The sequence below is a fragment of the Oryctolagus cuniculus genome, chromosome 19 (genome assembly GCF_964237555.1).
Source record: "Oryctolagus cuniculus chromosome 19, mOryCun1.1, whole genome shotgun sequence".
NCBI lineage: Eukaryota > Metazoa > Chordata > Mammalia > Lagomorpha > Leporidae > Oryctolagus > Oryctolagus cuniculus.
The window spans coordinates 26,537,424-26,553,653 of record NC_091450.1 but is presented as its reverse complement, the minus strand read 5'-3'; the positions used below and the strand labels follow the sequence as shown (position 1 = coordinate 26,553,653).

Sequence of the window (16,230 nt, the reverse complement as noted above, 5' to 3'; positions counted from 1 at the left end):
CCCTTTCACAAAAGTATATGTAAGTGGAACATTAGATTGAGTTCAGATATGCACTAAATTATTCCTTCCTAAAGGATCTATAAATCTAAATCAGCCAGTCATTCTGATAAGCATTTAATGTAATTAAATGGAACAGAAGCCTTACTTAATTGACCCCCTTCCAGAGTGAGGCACTTAACGTGGAGATTTTGTACCCACTAGCTAGAGGACTCATGAGCCCTCTGAGCTTTGGTTTCTGCCTCTGTAAATTGGGGTTGAACAATCGCTAACCTCATAAGGTTGTAAGAAGATTGAAGAAAACATGCAATGTGTGTAGTGATGTGTATGGTGACTGGCATATCATGTCCCATAAATATGCCAGCTATTTCATAATAGGTATTGAAAGAGTGACAACAATGATAGATAGCACTAGGTTTAGAACTCACTTGTCTTACAGGTTCTCATCATTGTTTAAAAGTTCCCTAACAGGGGCTGGCATCGCAGCACAGTGGGTAAAGCTGCCAGTTCAATTCTGGCACCAGTTCCCATCCCCGCTGTCCCACTTCCAAAGCAGCTCCTTGCTAATGCACCAGGGAAAGCATCAGAAGATGGCCCAAGTCTTTGGGCCCCTGCCATCCACATGGGAGACCTGGAAGAAGTTCCTGGCTTTGGCATGGCCCAGCCCTGGTTGTTGCAGCCATTTGGGGAGTGAACCAGCAGATAGAAGTCCACTCACACACTCCAACTCTGCCTTTCAAATAAATAAATAAATACCTTAAAAAACCTTAAAAATTTCCCTAACAAATCAAATACATCCCAACACCAACCATTCATACATCCATGTATGATGCTACTTCATAAAGTTCATGGAAGATGGAATTAAAAGATAAATTTGGGGCCTGTAATATGGTGTAATGGGTTAAGTTGTCACTTGCAATGCTGGCATCTGATAGGGGCGCTGGTTCAAGTCCTGGCTGTTCCACTGCTGATCCAGCTTCCTGCTAATGCACCTGGGAAAGTAGCAGAAGATGGCCCAGGTGCGTGGGCCCTGCACTTATATGAGAGACCTGGAGGAAGCTCCTGGCTCCTGGCTTCAGCCTGTTCTAGCCCTAGTCATTGTGGCTATTTGGAAAGTGAACCAGTGGATGGAAGATCTCTCTCTTTCTGTCTTTCTGGGATCTTGCCTTTCAAATACATAAAAAAATCTTTAGAAAAGAGAGATACATTTATTTTGGTAGGGAAAATCTGAAATCCACACATATTTTTCACAATACACATTTTCCATGAACTTTTTGAAGACCTGTCATATTTATTCCCTCAATCCAATTGCCTGCTATGTTCACGGCTTTGTGATGGTTATTGCCAAAAGCAAGATCACTGTTTGCTGAGCAGTTCATCTCAGGTAGGGGTTCTTATGCAACCCTGAAGTAAATGGAGCAACTGATTCCCATTCTTCAGTGTCCCCTCGGTGGCCACACTCCTTGCCATACAATTCCAAATCTCTTTTGTAAGAGTCCACTGACCTCGGACTTCACCACTGTCCTGCTCTGGACAGGAAGCTCTCAGCAGACAGGAACAAGACAAAGCAGAGACCTGAGATGTGCATGTGTACTTAGGTATTTCTGCGGTGCCTCTGAGACAGCCAAGAAAAGAGAGCTTCCCTTTGGCCTGACACCCAGAATAAACACACATGGAACAAAGGCCACGCAGCTGAACCACTGGGCTTACAGCAGGGATTAGAGCCACCATGCCCACGCCAGCCTGAAACAGAGCTTCTCCATTCAACCCACACTCCCCTGAGCAAAACGCAGGCTTATTGTGAGGGCCTGTAGGATCTCACAGCAACAGCTGACCGACACAGCCACGAGTCACTGCGACACAGCAGAGAACATGGCCAGTGATCTGAGGAAGGCACACATGTCCTACAGGGGACGCAAGGACTCAGATGTTGTTTGTGAATCAACATGAAACACATTTAGACGGTACTGGGAGAATCCACGGCTTCATTCTGGGAGCAGAGAGAGGAGGAGGAGCAGCAGGGCACTCTATTCGCATGCACACCTACAGTGTGCACTCACCTCTGCCTATTTCAATACCGCATTTCACTCAAGTCGGGTTTCCTCTCTTAACTCACACCAGGCATAGCACAGTCCATAACCATCTCTGAACAGAGCCTCCACCTGTTCTTGGATGGGGGCTACTGCTCGGTGTCCTGAGCTTTTGCACCCTGCTCACATCGAGCAGATTTGCAGTACTAACCTGCTATCTACGTGGACTTGACTTTCACTAGCTCAGAACTGGCAATGCAAAGGAAACCAACCTGCCGTTCGCATCACACCAAGACTTTAAAAGCCACGTCAGGAAACTTCCAGCTGTGGAGAGAGTTCTGAAGTCTCTAACAAACCTAACCCAGGAAAGGGCAGACAAAAGGAGACACTGCTGCAGACACAGTTGACCCAACAGCATGGACAGCTCCCTAAGTGCCACCATCCCATTAGACCACAAGCCCCAGGAGGTTGGGTGGCTTTTTGCAAGTTGGACAGCGGAGGGGTGAACTGTAGTGAAAACCCACGGGTTCCCTGCTCAGCCACCCCTATACTAGAGATTGATTCTCCTGTGCCTCTCCATAGGATAACAGTAACCACCAGGATGCTACAACACGGCTGTCCTCCTCACTTACTCCCTGGACCTCGGCTGCTCCAGGAAATCCTCCCAGGGCACTGGAGAGTTAGAATGTAGAGACTAGAGAGCAGGACCTGCTGGTACCTAGTGGTGTGATACCCTACATCGAGCAAGGTTTCTCAACTGCAGCACTGCTAACACTTGGGGTGTTGAGGTATGGGGGGCTGACCTGGGCACTGGAGGATGTGTGTCAGCATCCCGCATCCCTGACCTCTTCCCACTAGGCTCCAGTAGCAAACAGCCTCCCGGCCCATGAGCACTGAGGATGTCTCCTGGGGAACAAAGCCTCCCCTCTCCCACCTGGAGCCCTTGCATTAAAGAGACAATCAATGGATTCCCACTGCTAAGGTACCTGTACTGACCTGATTCTTGATTTTCTCTAAACCCATTTATTCAACTCTTTCCTAAATTCACTGAGTGACATTTCTGTATCCTTAAAGGAATTTTCTTTTTTAAATTTAGCTACCCAGAGTTGGTTCCCATTGTAAACATCCTAAAAAAAAACATGTTACCATGTCAGTTCTCTTAGTGAGCTGGAAAGTCAATTAAAAAACAGAGGATGCAAGTTCCCCCCCACCAAAGTAGGGGTTCCCTGGGGTCTTACCATCACCCACAAACTGGAGCAGAGCCAAGTCAATCTGTCTCTTCCAAGGAGAGCCCTTCTGGAGGGCAATTCCATACCCAGTGGTGGCGAAGATGTACCCACTCCCAATGGTCACCAGCTTGCAGCCTTCATCCCTCCCGGCCTTGTAATTCAAGACCGCTGCGTCATAGATGAAAGCGTCCAGTTTCCTGAAATGACAAGAGACAAGGAGTCATGGGGGTGGCCAGGGGCCATCTTGGGACCCAGCTCCTGAGGCCTCCCTTTGTTTCTTGCTGGAGGTGATGACTCATAGCCGCTGCATCCCCTTGCCATAAAAGGATCTATTTTTAATGAGGAGATAAAAGCCAGAGCCTTTTCTCTCCAGCTTACAAGAGGCAGCTAAATAAAAACATGAAGAATCCATATACCCAAGTGAGTAAACAGTGGAGTTTGCTGATTTGCTAAGTGTTTGCCCTCACCACTCCCAACCGTGGAGAACAGTGGCCTATTTAGGAAAGTTAACATCAGAACAGGAGAAGCCATTAAGGGACAGAAGAGTCCAGCGGCGGTGCGTGGGGTGGAGATAGGGATGGAATAGGAATGATGTCTTTCCTGCCCAGAGAAATAGGTTGACTCTGTGTTTATACTCCAAAATGTTTGTGGAAAAGTTGAATTAAAAGATAAGCTTATTTTAGTGCGAAAGTATTTTGAAACTCATAAAAAGTTTTTCATAATATTCATCTTCTTTGAGCTTTCTGAAGACCCTTTGTATTCCAAAATTAGTTTCATGATAAAATTCTCAAATGGATAGCACAGAAAAACATTTATAAGACAATCAAACTTACAATTATTTATCTGTAATAAAATTAGTGGGCTACAAAATTCCATAACCCATAATTCTGTAACTCAGAAGCAACTTCTATCAACATACTTCAAATATTTTTGTGTACACACACACACACACACACACGCACACGCCAAGGGTTGGCAAAGATTTTCTGTAAAAAGAAGAGAATAAATGGTTGTGGCTTAGTGAGCCCTACAGTCTGTGTTGCAACTACTCAACCTGCTATTGTAGAGTGCTACGGGCTGGACTATGTGCCCCCAAATTCCCTAGTTGAAATTCTAACCCCAAGTGCCTCAGACTGTGACTATTTGCAGACACGGCTATTGCAGACATTAGTAAAGATGAGGTCACCTTGGAGTACAGTGGGCCCCTCACTCACTGTGACTGGTGTGCTTATGAAAAGGAGAAATTGGGCACACGCATGCACACAAGGAGAGCACCACGTGACGTCTACAGGTGCACCACTGCAAGTCTAGCCACTGCGGGGAGCTGAGAGAGAGGCCAGGAGAGATGCACAGGGAGCATGCACGGCACCTGCCAACACCTTGATCACAGGGCTTCAGCCTCCAGAGATGTAAGACAGGAAGTTGCTGTTTAAGCCACTCTGTGGTGCTTTATGATGGCGCCCTAGGAAGCTAACAGGCAGCACCACAGACAATGAACACATAAATGATAAGTACATATACAAATTAACTTGGCTCTAACAAAACATCATTTACAAAATCAGCCGAGTTCACAGACTGCAGTTTACCAATCTTTGATTTAACTCCTAAATATAACTGATTAGACCACCCCAACTATGTCCCCTATTGTTTTCTTTTGCTTTTCACACAGAGTGTATTTGCATGTTAATAGACAGCACTTTTTTTTTTCTCTTTTGATATATTTATTCTCACAGAGGTATAACCTGAATGCAGTAAAGTGCTTGATCAACTTTGACACACACACACACACACATCTTTGAAACCACCATGCAGTTCAAGATCGGGAACCCAATCACCAGGCAAGAAATCTGTGTGCCCCCACCAGCAGCACCCCCAAAAGGCACACATCACACAACCTCCTCGGTGCTATGGCTGTGGCCAATCAGCACCTAGTCCCTATTAGTGAGGATGCACACTGTTCCCAAACCTAGAAGTTATTTGACGGGGCTGGAACACGGGGATGGACGTCTCAAGCCTAAAACAGGTCGGAAAACTGAATCAAGATTGCTCAACTTCCTGACACTTTCTCAACCTTATTGCTTTTTCTTTCTTTAACAAGGAAACATAAAACAGTGAAGCACAGACAAATCAAAGTGGCAGGGAGAGGGTGTAAAACGTCACATCCTTTTAGAGACAGCTGCCGAAGACTCCCCGTGGGAATGAAACTCCTGGGAAGCTTTACGGCAGCATTCTCCATTTTCATTTTCTTTTTTGTTTGCATCTGTAATGGGTGGAGGCTGGGCAAAATGGTAGGACTTACCTCACCCATAGGAAGCCTTGGATGTTCTTATCCCAAGGCCAAAGGATCAGAGATTGGCGCTAAGCTCTAAGCGTGGTAAAAACGGATGGGACCATCCGAGCAGCAGCAGCAGCAGAAAGCTGGGCATTGCTAAGAGTGACAGTAGCCCAGAGCTGACGAGTCCAAGGGAAACAGCCCCGCTGGGCACCCAGCAGTACCGAGGCCCGGAAAAACTGGGCAGGAGCACTCCCAAGGACCAACAGCAACCTGTTTACATCAGCAGTGTGTGCATGGTGGTGAGAGGAACCCCAGAGTGTTGGAGAGAAGGGGTCTGAGTGCTAGACTAGGCTGGGGTGGTGCTGTGACCTCGGGGAAGTAGGATCCTCACCTGTGAGATGAGGTAGCCATGGTGGTGCTGTCAGCCAGCGGTGACCCTCTGTGACCATCAAGGTTGGGGTGGGGGAACTGAGCCTTGGGATCACACTGGGGCTCCTGACGACCAGACATCGTGGTTGGCATCTGAATTCTCGGTGACGCTGAAGTGCTTGCAACATCAGTACTCCAAGGTTGCCATGGAGATGCTTAGACCTTTCGTTTCAGGCAGACTTTCTAAGTCTTGCCCATTCATTTCATTCAAGTCCTCAGAAAACTAAATGTAAACTCACATGCCTGCTCATAGGGGCACTCAGCTGTCACGGCCATCTGTTGGTACCCACAGGGTGAAGCCTTTCTCCACTGTGATAACTGACCCCACACTGACGCATCGCTGCTACAGAAATTTAAACCTGTGTCTAGCAACCCCAAGAAAGCTGTCCAACAGCGGTTTAAATTGGTATTTTATGGACAGGCACAGCTTTCTGCAAATCAGCACCATATTTCATGACAAATCTTGAGCCACAAACAGCCGGGTGAACAGAAAGAATAAAAGGAATTTTTCCGCAGGAGCAAAGTTTTTTAAAAAAGCATGATGCTGTCAAGTCAGAGAGGGGACAACCACAGAAGGCATGGCTGGTTCTGAACAGAGTAATTGCATTCCAGGTGCCCCCGGTGGGCTCAGCACCATGTTCTCAGGGGGCCCTGCCACGGAAGGTCACAGATGGGCCTGCACTCCCCAGAGGCCCTGGAGCCACATCGGAACCAAACTGATGATAATGCATGAAGAAAGCTATGGGGACACAGGAGCTCGGCTTCTTCCTCCCATCAAGCAGTCTAGAGAGCTGAGCACCGGGCGCAACGGCTGCAGGTTATCTGTGTGGGTAAGGCCACCAGGGCTTCCCGGGGTTTCACAGAACAGTGCACAGCATCTTGCACCCCTGGTCCCATGGGCACCACAAGTGTCCAGCAGGGACAAATTATTATTATTATGGATGTGATTTTCATTTTGTCCAGGAGCAGATAGGGTTTTGAGGGTTCCACACTCAGTGCCACAAAGCCCGCTAAGACAGCACTATGAAGTGGAACGTCCTCTAATGTTTTAAGTGTGCTGCATTTGCACCCTCTGAGACGGATCCTGAGCCCTGAAAATGTTGCCGGTGCAGCCAAAGATCTCCGTTTTTATGTGTATTTAACATCATTAATTCACATGCTAAGGTAAAGGATGGCACAGAGCTGAGGGCTGCTGTCACAGACAGCACAACCCCAGGCATCCTGTGCCCAGCAAGGCCAAGGCGAGGGCAGCAGGCCTCTTCTCGTTCTTCTCACCCAAGCAGGTCTACTTTTGATCTGTTTTCTATTGAATAAAAAAATTGTTTCTGTTGCTTAAAAGAAAAAAGATGTTAAATCATGGGTGCACTAGGGAGTGAGCTTTGTGACCAGGGACTCGGGGCAAAGTACCTGATTCTGGGCCTCGGTTCTCTCTCTGTCACGTGGACATGACAGTATCTGCCCTGGGAGGGCTGCTGGGAATAAACTGGGATTATAGTGGCCAAGTGTGTGCGTGTGTGTGTGTGTGTGTGTGTGTGGCTGGCACACAAGTGCACAGCACACACAGATGCATTCAACTGAATTCAGAGAGGACAGCAAAGGAGGCTCACACATTTTCTGCGACAAACCCCAGCCTGATCGGTTTATATGCATCCTCTCATGTCATTCAATCTAGCTGTGCCGTGATGGGCTCTTCCCAGCACAGAGGCACTGAGAGCGTAAGCGGACGCCACAGTTACTGTGAAGTGTCAAAGGCTGCATTGGACCCGCAGGAAGGCTGCACACACAATCACTATAACCATATTATCCATCAGCGTGGAGGGAAAAATGGAGGTAGCTCTATTACTCCGGAAATTCAGGCTGGAGATTAGAGCTATAAATCAAACCAAACGTTACGAATAAAGGGGTCGAGACCAGAGCCGCTAGAGTGTAAAGAGATTTGGTGGTGACTCACTTCGGCTGGCTTTTCCCAACCCACCCACAGCCGAGTAAGGATCTGGAGTGACCTCCGTAGAGAATCCTACCTTCTCTTTTCAGGAGCCACCTGGGCACAGATGGCTGTCATTTCTTGTTGAAGGTCAAGGGTTAAAAAAAAAAAACAGGCCACCTGAAGCTGAGGCCCCATATGGACCAAAAACATTTGGGGAGTTTGAGCTGTAGTTGCTGGTACCTGGCAGCATTGGGTTTGCAACAGCGGAAACCGAAGGCTAGGGCTGGACTAGTGCTACGGAACTGAACAGTCACCCGAGACCTGGAGCCTATGCCAAGGTCCCAGTTCACCTCTGCTCAGTGTCTCCCTCTGCCTTTAAGAGGCAAACCATCTTCCTTCTGTCTTCCCAGCTCAGCGCTTCTCCCACTGGGCAGGAGGAGGCCCACAGCTGAGGGTCTGCCTGTGATGGGGGCACAGCCCCTGCCAGGAACACCGGGGCCAACACCTCTCACCCTGCACTCCCTGCAGGGGAGCAAGCCCTCTTCTCCAACATCTGTGTCAGAGAAAGTGCCACCTCAACACGAGAGTGAGGACAGAACTGGAGCCCCATCCCATGCCCTGTTATGCCAACGGCGTGACATACACCTCTGCCCACCCCCACCAGGCATCTTGGGGGCTGTTGGATGCTGCCGCTCTCTCTGTTACCAGCAGTCCTCGAGGCATGCAGACGATTAGTAATGACAGTGACTATGAATGAGAGGGGGACGTGGGTCCTCATCCCTGCAAATTTACAAAGTAGCAAAGTAAGGATCACACACACACGTGCCCCACGCTACTTAACCCCGGCATTTTCCTGCTCCAGTGCTGGACAGCTCTTGGAGCGGCCACAGCTTTCTCAAGTGCGTAGATCTGACCCTGTTACTACAGCTGCTTGGTCTCTCTTGTACCTGCACGATGACCCTGACAGTCGACTCCTAGCCCTGGGACTACTGGTTGGCAAATATGCTTCTCCCTACACAAGGCGAGACCATGGTCCAGCCCGAGGTCTGGCTCCTTCTGCGATGGGGACTTGTACTGTCAGGCTGCTTGACATTTCCTAATCAAAAGTTTCCGGTTTTAGCTCATCATCCCCTTATGCGTGTTTTCAGATGCTCTCTTGGGGGAGTGGGGGGAGGTGTCTCTGCACATTTAAAGGCTAATTATGTAGTTAAAGTTAATTATTCAGCCATTAGCATTCAAGGAGCATTTAACAAGACACCGACTAGTTCTGGGGTGTCTTAATAGGGAAGCAGAGTGTGCAAGAGTGTGTGTGTGTGCAAGAGCGTGTGTGCATGTGAGTGTGTGAGAGCATGTGTGTAAGAGTGTGCATGTGTGTGAGAGTGTGTGTGTGCATGAGTGTGTGCAAGAGCATGTATACATGAGTGTGTGTGCAAGAGCGTGTGTACATGCACGTGTGTGTGTGCACATGTGAGTGTGTGTGTGTGTGAGAGAGAGAGAAAGAGAGAGAGTGAGTGGGTTGTGTGTGTCTGTGTTTCTGAGGCCTAGTTTCAAGTGTTACTGAAATAAAACAGCTCTTTGATGATCATTCAATCTCTGTTTTTAGGTCATGTCAGAGCCTCACCAGGAGGAGAAGTGCATCAGTACAAGAAGCCAATCACCACGAATGGGCCACAGTGGGACCCTGGGTGCATCCCCCTTGCTCTAGAAATGAGGCCCGGTCTTGGGACTGCTCTCAGCTCCAGTTTTCTCAACTGTAAGATGGGGAAATGATGGGCTGGCTGCTGGGGGCACAGGAGTGAGGATGTTTCGTGGAAGCAGATCCTGGTAAATCCAGGGGATCCTTTGGAAGCCACCATGTCACCGTGCAGAGAAGCAGTGGGGCCACTGTCAGGCACCCAGACACAGGGCTGCTGTGGGGGCAGAGTGCTCAGGACCCCAGAAGTGCACCACTGAGGCACAGCAACCTTCGAAAGTGTCTGCTTGGGAAAGACACACTCAACCAGCAATGGGACGAAACCCACCATCAGCACAGAGTGGGCTAAGACCAGCTTCAGGAAGGTGGCTGAACGTCACGTTTTCACTCTGAATTTGGGAAGATAAACTTTAAAACCAGGGGCGGGCATTGTGGCTCAGTGGGTCAAGCTGCCATCTGCTAGGCCAACATCCAATATCCTGGTGCTGGTTTGAGTCCCAGCTGCTCTGGTTCCAATCCAACTTCCTGCTAACACTCCTGGGAAAGCAGTAAGCAATGCCCCAAGTACTAGGGACTCTGTCCCCCAAGGTGGGAGGTCAGGATGGAGTTCCAGGCTCCTGGCTTCTGCCTGGCCCAGCCCCAGTTGTTGTGGCCTTTTGGGGAGTGAACCAATAGATGGAAGATCTCTGTGTATGTGTGTGTGTGTGTGTGTGTGTGTGTGTCTTTCTGGCTCTCCCAATATCTCTGTCACTCTGCTTTTCAAAAAATAAAATCTTAAAAAATAAACTTTAAAATCAGGATTATATGAATTCTAATGAATTTCAATTAAGGAGGCAATTTCCTGTGCAAAAGCCATGAATTTAATCCATAGGTCGATGCCTTGCACAACATAAATTGCTCACATATTTTTGGAAACTATGTTTACTAGAGCCAGTTCTTTTGTATTCAAATTCTGTATAAAGATTAGATTTGTCAATCAGCATTTGGACCACAACTAATTTTTGCCAATTTATAACTTCCGCGATTTTGAATTCTCTTTTGTGTTTATTATTTTCATCAAGTCCAATTCTCCTGGATCAAAACTGTGCAGAGATCCAAAATTGGCCAAGACTGGAGCTTGTCTATGGATTTTTAGTCAATAACAAGTTTTACCCTATGTGCTTTTAGCTGTTCGCCAGTTTAATTTTCATTGATTATTTTTACCAGTAATATCACCATGAGCTGGATTTAAAAAGTGTGATAGTTAATATCTATTTTTTGAATTGAAAAACTAAAAAAAATCCCAAGCAATTTTGTAGGACACAGAAGGGGGGGGAGATATGAGAAAGGAAAGAAAGCAAGAGGAAGATATAGAGATGAGGGCAGGCATCACATCAAACAGGACAGGAGAGGGGAAGAGGAAAGCGGGGGAAAGGGACAGAGAGGGCAGAAGAGTCAGAGCAGGGCACACAGAGGGAGAGAACAGAAAAGGGGGCCACAGCAGGTGTAGTGAGTGTCCAGCCTGGTGGCTAAGATGTCAGCCCACGACCCACAGGGAGCTCCCACGTTCAATTCCCAGCTCCACTCCCGACTCCAGCCTCCTGCCGATGTGCACTTGGGGAAGCAGCAGCTGCTGGCTCAAGTCCTTGGGTCCCTGCCACCTACATGGGAGACCCAGATGAAGTTCCTGGCTCTCAGCTTTACCCTGGGCCTAAGCCCGAGCTGTAGTGGGCATCTGGGGAGTGAGCCAGCAGATGATAGTGCTGTCTCTCCCCTGCCCACTTCCCCTCTCCCTCTGTCTCTCTGTGAGAGAGAGGAAGAGGGGTACGGCAAGGTGGGGAGCTGGAGTGAGCGAGCGAGTGAGCAAACGAGAGAGAGAGGGAGAGGAAAGATGAAAATAAGTAAGCACAGGAGACAGGTGCACACACTTAGCCTACTGACTGCTGCACTTGGAAAAACAAGAGGATTTCAACAAAACAGCAAATCTCTGCTTTGTTTCTGTGAAGTTGAACACGCACCCAGACTGTGTACAAGGAGATGGGAGATTATGCAACTCAACCAACTCATTTTTCAGACCAGGAAACTGAGGGTCGGGAATCTCTTCCCAGGGTGTCCCACAGACTCAGCTATGGCAGAGCAGTGCAGGGTTCGCCCAAGCACAGTGCCTTCTGCAGGGGCTCCCCAAATGCAGGTCCTTGGGTGTGCTGTGAGGTCGGGGGAACTGTCTCTCAGGTGCTATGTCCCGGTGGGGTGAAGGAACAGCTATGAATTTGCCTGGTGAATTATACAGCACTCTGCTAACACTGTTCTTTCTTCACACCGCAACTCAAGTCCTGACACAGGAGAAGTGCTGGCTCCTTCTTCAATGTTAATCTTTTATGGAGCTCCTTAGATCACACTTTTCAAGGGTTGAGATCAGAGTTAACTATTCTGCTGCAAATTCTGTGGTGCACGGGATTTTTACAAAAAAATGCTTTATTCAGTCTCGAATGATTACTGTGCGTCAGACACTGGTCTCTGCTCGTATATCTCATTTAACTTTTATAACACACTCTGAAGTGGAGAAACCATAAAAATCATTTTATAAACAGGAAGCTGAGAGCCCAAGTGGTCAATTAGTTTGCCCAAGGTCCCCCGAGCTGGATGCTAGCAAGGGAGGGAATTTGAATCCGGGATGTTTAGCTCTTACAAACCACATCAGGAGTGGGCGTTGAGCTTGCTGGGTAAATTGCCAGTTAGGGCACCTGCAGCCCATATGGAGTTTGGGTTGGGACCCTGGCTATGACTCCTCCTATCACCAACTCCCTGCTAATGCAGACCCTGCAAAGCAGCAGGGCTAGTTTAAGGAGCTGGGTTCCCGCCACCCACATGGAAGACTCCAACTGAGTTCCCAGCTCACAGCTGCAGCCTGGCCCAGCCTCAGCCACTTTGGGCACTTGGAGAATAAGCCAACTGATGGAATTTCGTTCATTTTACCTCTCTTTCTCTGCCTCTCAAATAAATTTTTTTTAAGAAACCTACATCCTACTGCTCTCCCCACATCACAGAGACAACGATGCTGTGAAAATTGCCATGTGCCAGGACTAAACGGGACGTTCAAGGGCCAGAAGACATGAAAGTGAAAGATAAAATGAGAAAAGAATCAGTATTTGTCAGACCCCTGCCATGTACCACACACAGCGCTGGCTTCTCTCCACAGTCACTGTATTTAATTCGCAAAGGAATCTCGGGAGATAGGATTCTGCAGATGTGGAAAACAGGCCCAGAGAGGTTGCTGAAGTGCTAATGGCCACATCGCTGGGATGCAGCCAGGAGGTGAACAAGGTACTGCTCACTCCAAGGCCCGTGCTCAGCACCACGAGGCCATGTAGGAAATCGATAAATAAGCAAGTCAACCGGCTGACTACGGAAAACTAAGTTGGCGAGGAAATGTGCACGCCCCGACCCAATTGCCCTACTTCCCTCACTCCTGCAGAAATGCTGGCAGAAGACTTTGCACAGGGTTGTACGGCCAACAGCCCACCCCACACCCAACATCCAGGGAGACGTGCTTGCTTGAGTAAACTATGATGTGTGCGTGCGTGCGTGCGTGCATGCCATGGACTTCTTCCGGGCAGTGCAGGAGAATGAAGGCCCAAGGGACACCTGCCAATAGGGAGAGCTCTTCAAAACATGGAAATCCAGGCCTCGGTTTCCTGCACATAACTTGTTAGCTTCCCAAGTAATTACATTTTATTATTATTTGTGAGAAAATTGGATTAAAAGATGTTAAAACTATGTTAAAAACTATGTGTAGGTTTTGTAATACACATTACTCATGAACTTTTTTTTTGACAGGCAGAGTGGACAGTGAGAGAGACAGATACAGAGAGAAAGGTCTTCCTTTACTGTTGGTTCACCCTCCAGTGGCCACTGCGGCTGGCTTGCTGTGACCAGCGCACCGCGCTGATCCGAAGCCAGGAGCCAGGTGCTTCTCCTGGTCTCCTATGGGGTGCAGGGCTTTTTAAAGACCTCTCATACACACAAATGCCTAGAACAAAGATCCAGAAGAAACGGAATAGACATCAAACAGGTAACAGTGCTGATCGCACAAGGATGTGGCCATGGGGGTGCTCATTGATTTGTACTTTTCAAATTTGTAAAGATTTCTTTATTTCATTTGAAAGGCAGAGAGACATAATGAGAAAGAGACATACAGACAGAAGCAGAGAGAGAGAGAGATCTCCCATATGCTGGTTCACTTTTCAAAAGCCTGCAACAGCCAAGGTCGAGTCAGGCCAAACCCAGGAGCCCAAACCTCAAGCTGGGTTTCTCACAAGGATGGTGTGCGATGGAAGATCTCTCTCCATCTTGGTCTCTCTGTCTCTCTCTCTCTGCAAACTCTGCCTTTAAAAGAAATAAATAATTTAAGAAAAGGATGGCATGAACCCCGTTCTTGAATCATCACCTGCTAGTTACCAGGGTGCACATTAGCAGGAAGCTGGAGTGGACAGTGGAGCCAGGACTCGAACCCAAGCACTCTGATATGGGATGCAGGCTTACTCATCAGTGGCTTAACCACTGTGCCAAATGCCTGTTCCTTATCTTTTACGATGACAATATGTTTTGGTAACAGGAAGCAATGAAGCATGATAGTTAACAACATACAACCTAGAGCCAGGTCCAGTCCCAGCTCTGAAGCCCCCCTGCACCGCGCCTGGGCAGACGACTTAACCTCTCTGGATGACAGTTTCCCTGTCTGTGCAATGCAGGGGTCGAGCACACCAACCTCCCAGAGCGGCTGTGAGCATTTCATGAGGAGTCATAGGTAACGCGCTCGGGGCACCTCCTGGCATGCACTGAGGGCTGCCTAAACCACCACAACCGGGAGGGAATAGAGGAGGCACCGGAAATCAGCAAACACACACAAACATCACCTGGTGGTGGGGCTCATGTGTGAGAACCCACATTGTGCCCTGTGCATGCCTAAGGAATGCAGCCCCTTCCTGCAGCACGCACACTGAGCAGCGTGGGCCCCCCCTGCAGCTGTCCAGACGCCAGGGGGCAGCCTTCCCTGGCAGTGCTGACCTTGGACACCAGTCTGAGGGCAGGGTTGGGCAGGGCACACCTTAGCTGTCCAACACTGTAACCCTCAATTCAAGCCTGCCTGGAACCTCGGGCTGTGATCTTATTTGGCAAGTGGGTCTCTGAAGATGTAAGGAAGGCCCTTAAGATGAAATCACCCTGGGTGTCGCGTGGGCCCTAAACCAAACGACTGCTCTTACAAGGAGAGGAGACGCACAGGGCGGAAGACGTCACAGGGAGACAGGCAGAAACTGGGGGTGAGGCTTCCGTAAGCCACGCACACCTGGCACCGCCAGAGGCTGGGAGTGGCCGGAAGGGATCGTCCCCCAGAGCAAGGCGCAGGCCCGGCTGAGGGCTCGATTCCAGACTTCTGGCCCCATGGATAAATTCGGGCTGTGTTGCAACAGCACTAGGGAACCACGACAGTCAAGCAACCTGAAGGTGCTGAGTTCCGATCACCTCTTCACCTGCAGGGAGGTCTCACAAAGCTCATGGAAAACGTGCTCTATCCTGCAATTGCACATTTCCATGAGCTTTTTCCTGAAGCCCCCTTGTACATCCCCCGCCCTCCACCCCAACCACCGCCATGCACTAAGGACCTTCCCTCATCTAGGGAGGGAGGAATACTGCACGCTCTTTAACCAGTGTGAAGGCTTTCAGAGAAAACACAGAGACATTTTAAAATTAAGGCGTGAACAAAATTAGTACCGAGATTTGCATAACACATAATGGGCAATTAGAAACAGCCTAATTAATTGTGCCTAATTAATGAATGATCAGATTTATTGTATTAAGTTGTGACACAAAGCATGGGCATGGGAGAAGGATAGAAGCTGGACACCCTGATTAACCTTCCAGCGCTTGCTCCTCCTCTGTGGCTGGAAACCATGTTGGTGGGGCACAGTCTCCTGGGGCTGTTACGAGCACTACCCAGAAGGCACTTAGGTGCTCTCCCGGCCCATGTTATGTGCCGGCTAGGAAGACCATAGTCAGCAACCACCACCCCCACCCCCCGCCCCAAGCAATTCACATAGCTGATACAAAATAAGGTTTAAACATATGGATAAAAACAATGCAAGTTAAGTGAATTCAGATGTGGAATAGTAGCTAGGGCCCTAGTAAACAGATTTTCAGGCCATAAACCCCTCAAGCTGCCAAAGAAGGGTGATAAATTAAACTCCGAATTACACAGTACCCCAAACAAAATGAAAAATATGAGTGGCTACAAGAATCGTGTTGCCCATTAGATAAAAGTCTGCCTTAACACTACAAAACGAAACAAAGTACCCGACCAGCAGCGCTGTCCATGGTACAGAAGTCTGGGAGGCTCTCGAATAGCTGGCCTCGATTACAGCGTCAATGACTTAGAAGTAACTACATCTTGGAGGGCCTGTCAATGCTCATCACAGCATGCTGAAAGCTAAATCAATGAATATTCCTCCAGTTTGGGTGAGATATCACCTACTTACTACACGTAGAAACCACCCGACCAAGCCTTCCAGGTTTAGCGGAGGAAACCAAAGACACAGTGAACCGACTTGCATAACCGGCACATACAGGTCAGCGACTAAGCCAGAAACACAGGGAGACAGCAAGAATTATGTTCA

General features: G+C 48.5%; 1 protein-coding gene across 1 annotated transcript in view; it reads right to left on the bottom strand.

The window, feature by feature from the left end:
- GRIN2A (glutamate ionotropic receptor NMDA type subunit 2A) overlaps window positions 1-16,230 on the bottom strand; it is a 405,170-nt gene that overhangs the window by 40,969 nt on the left and 347,971 nt on the right. The window contains exon 12 of the mRNA XM_070065018.1: window positions 3,266-3,453. Coding sequence (XP_069921119.1) covers window positions 3,266-3,453 — 188 coding nt within the window. The remainder of the gene's footprint in view (window positions 1-3,265; window positions 3,454-16,230) is intronic.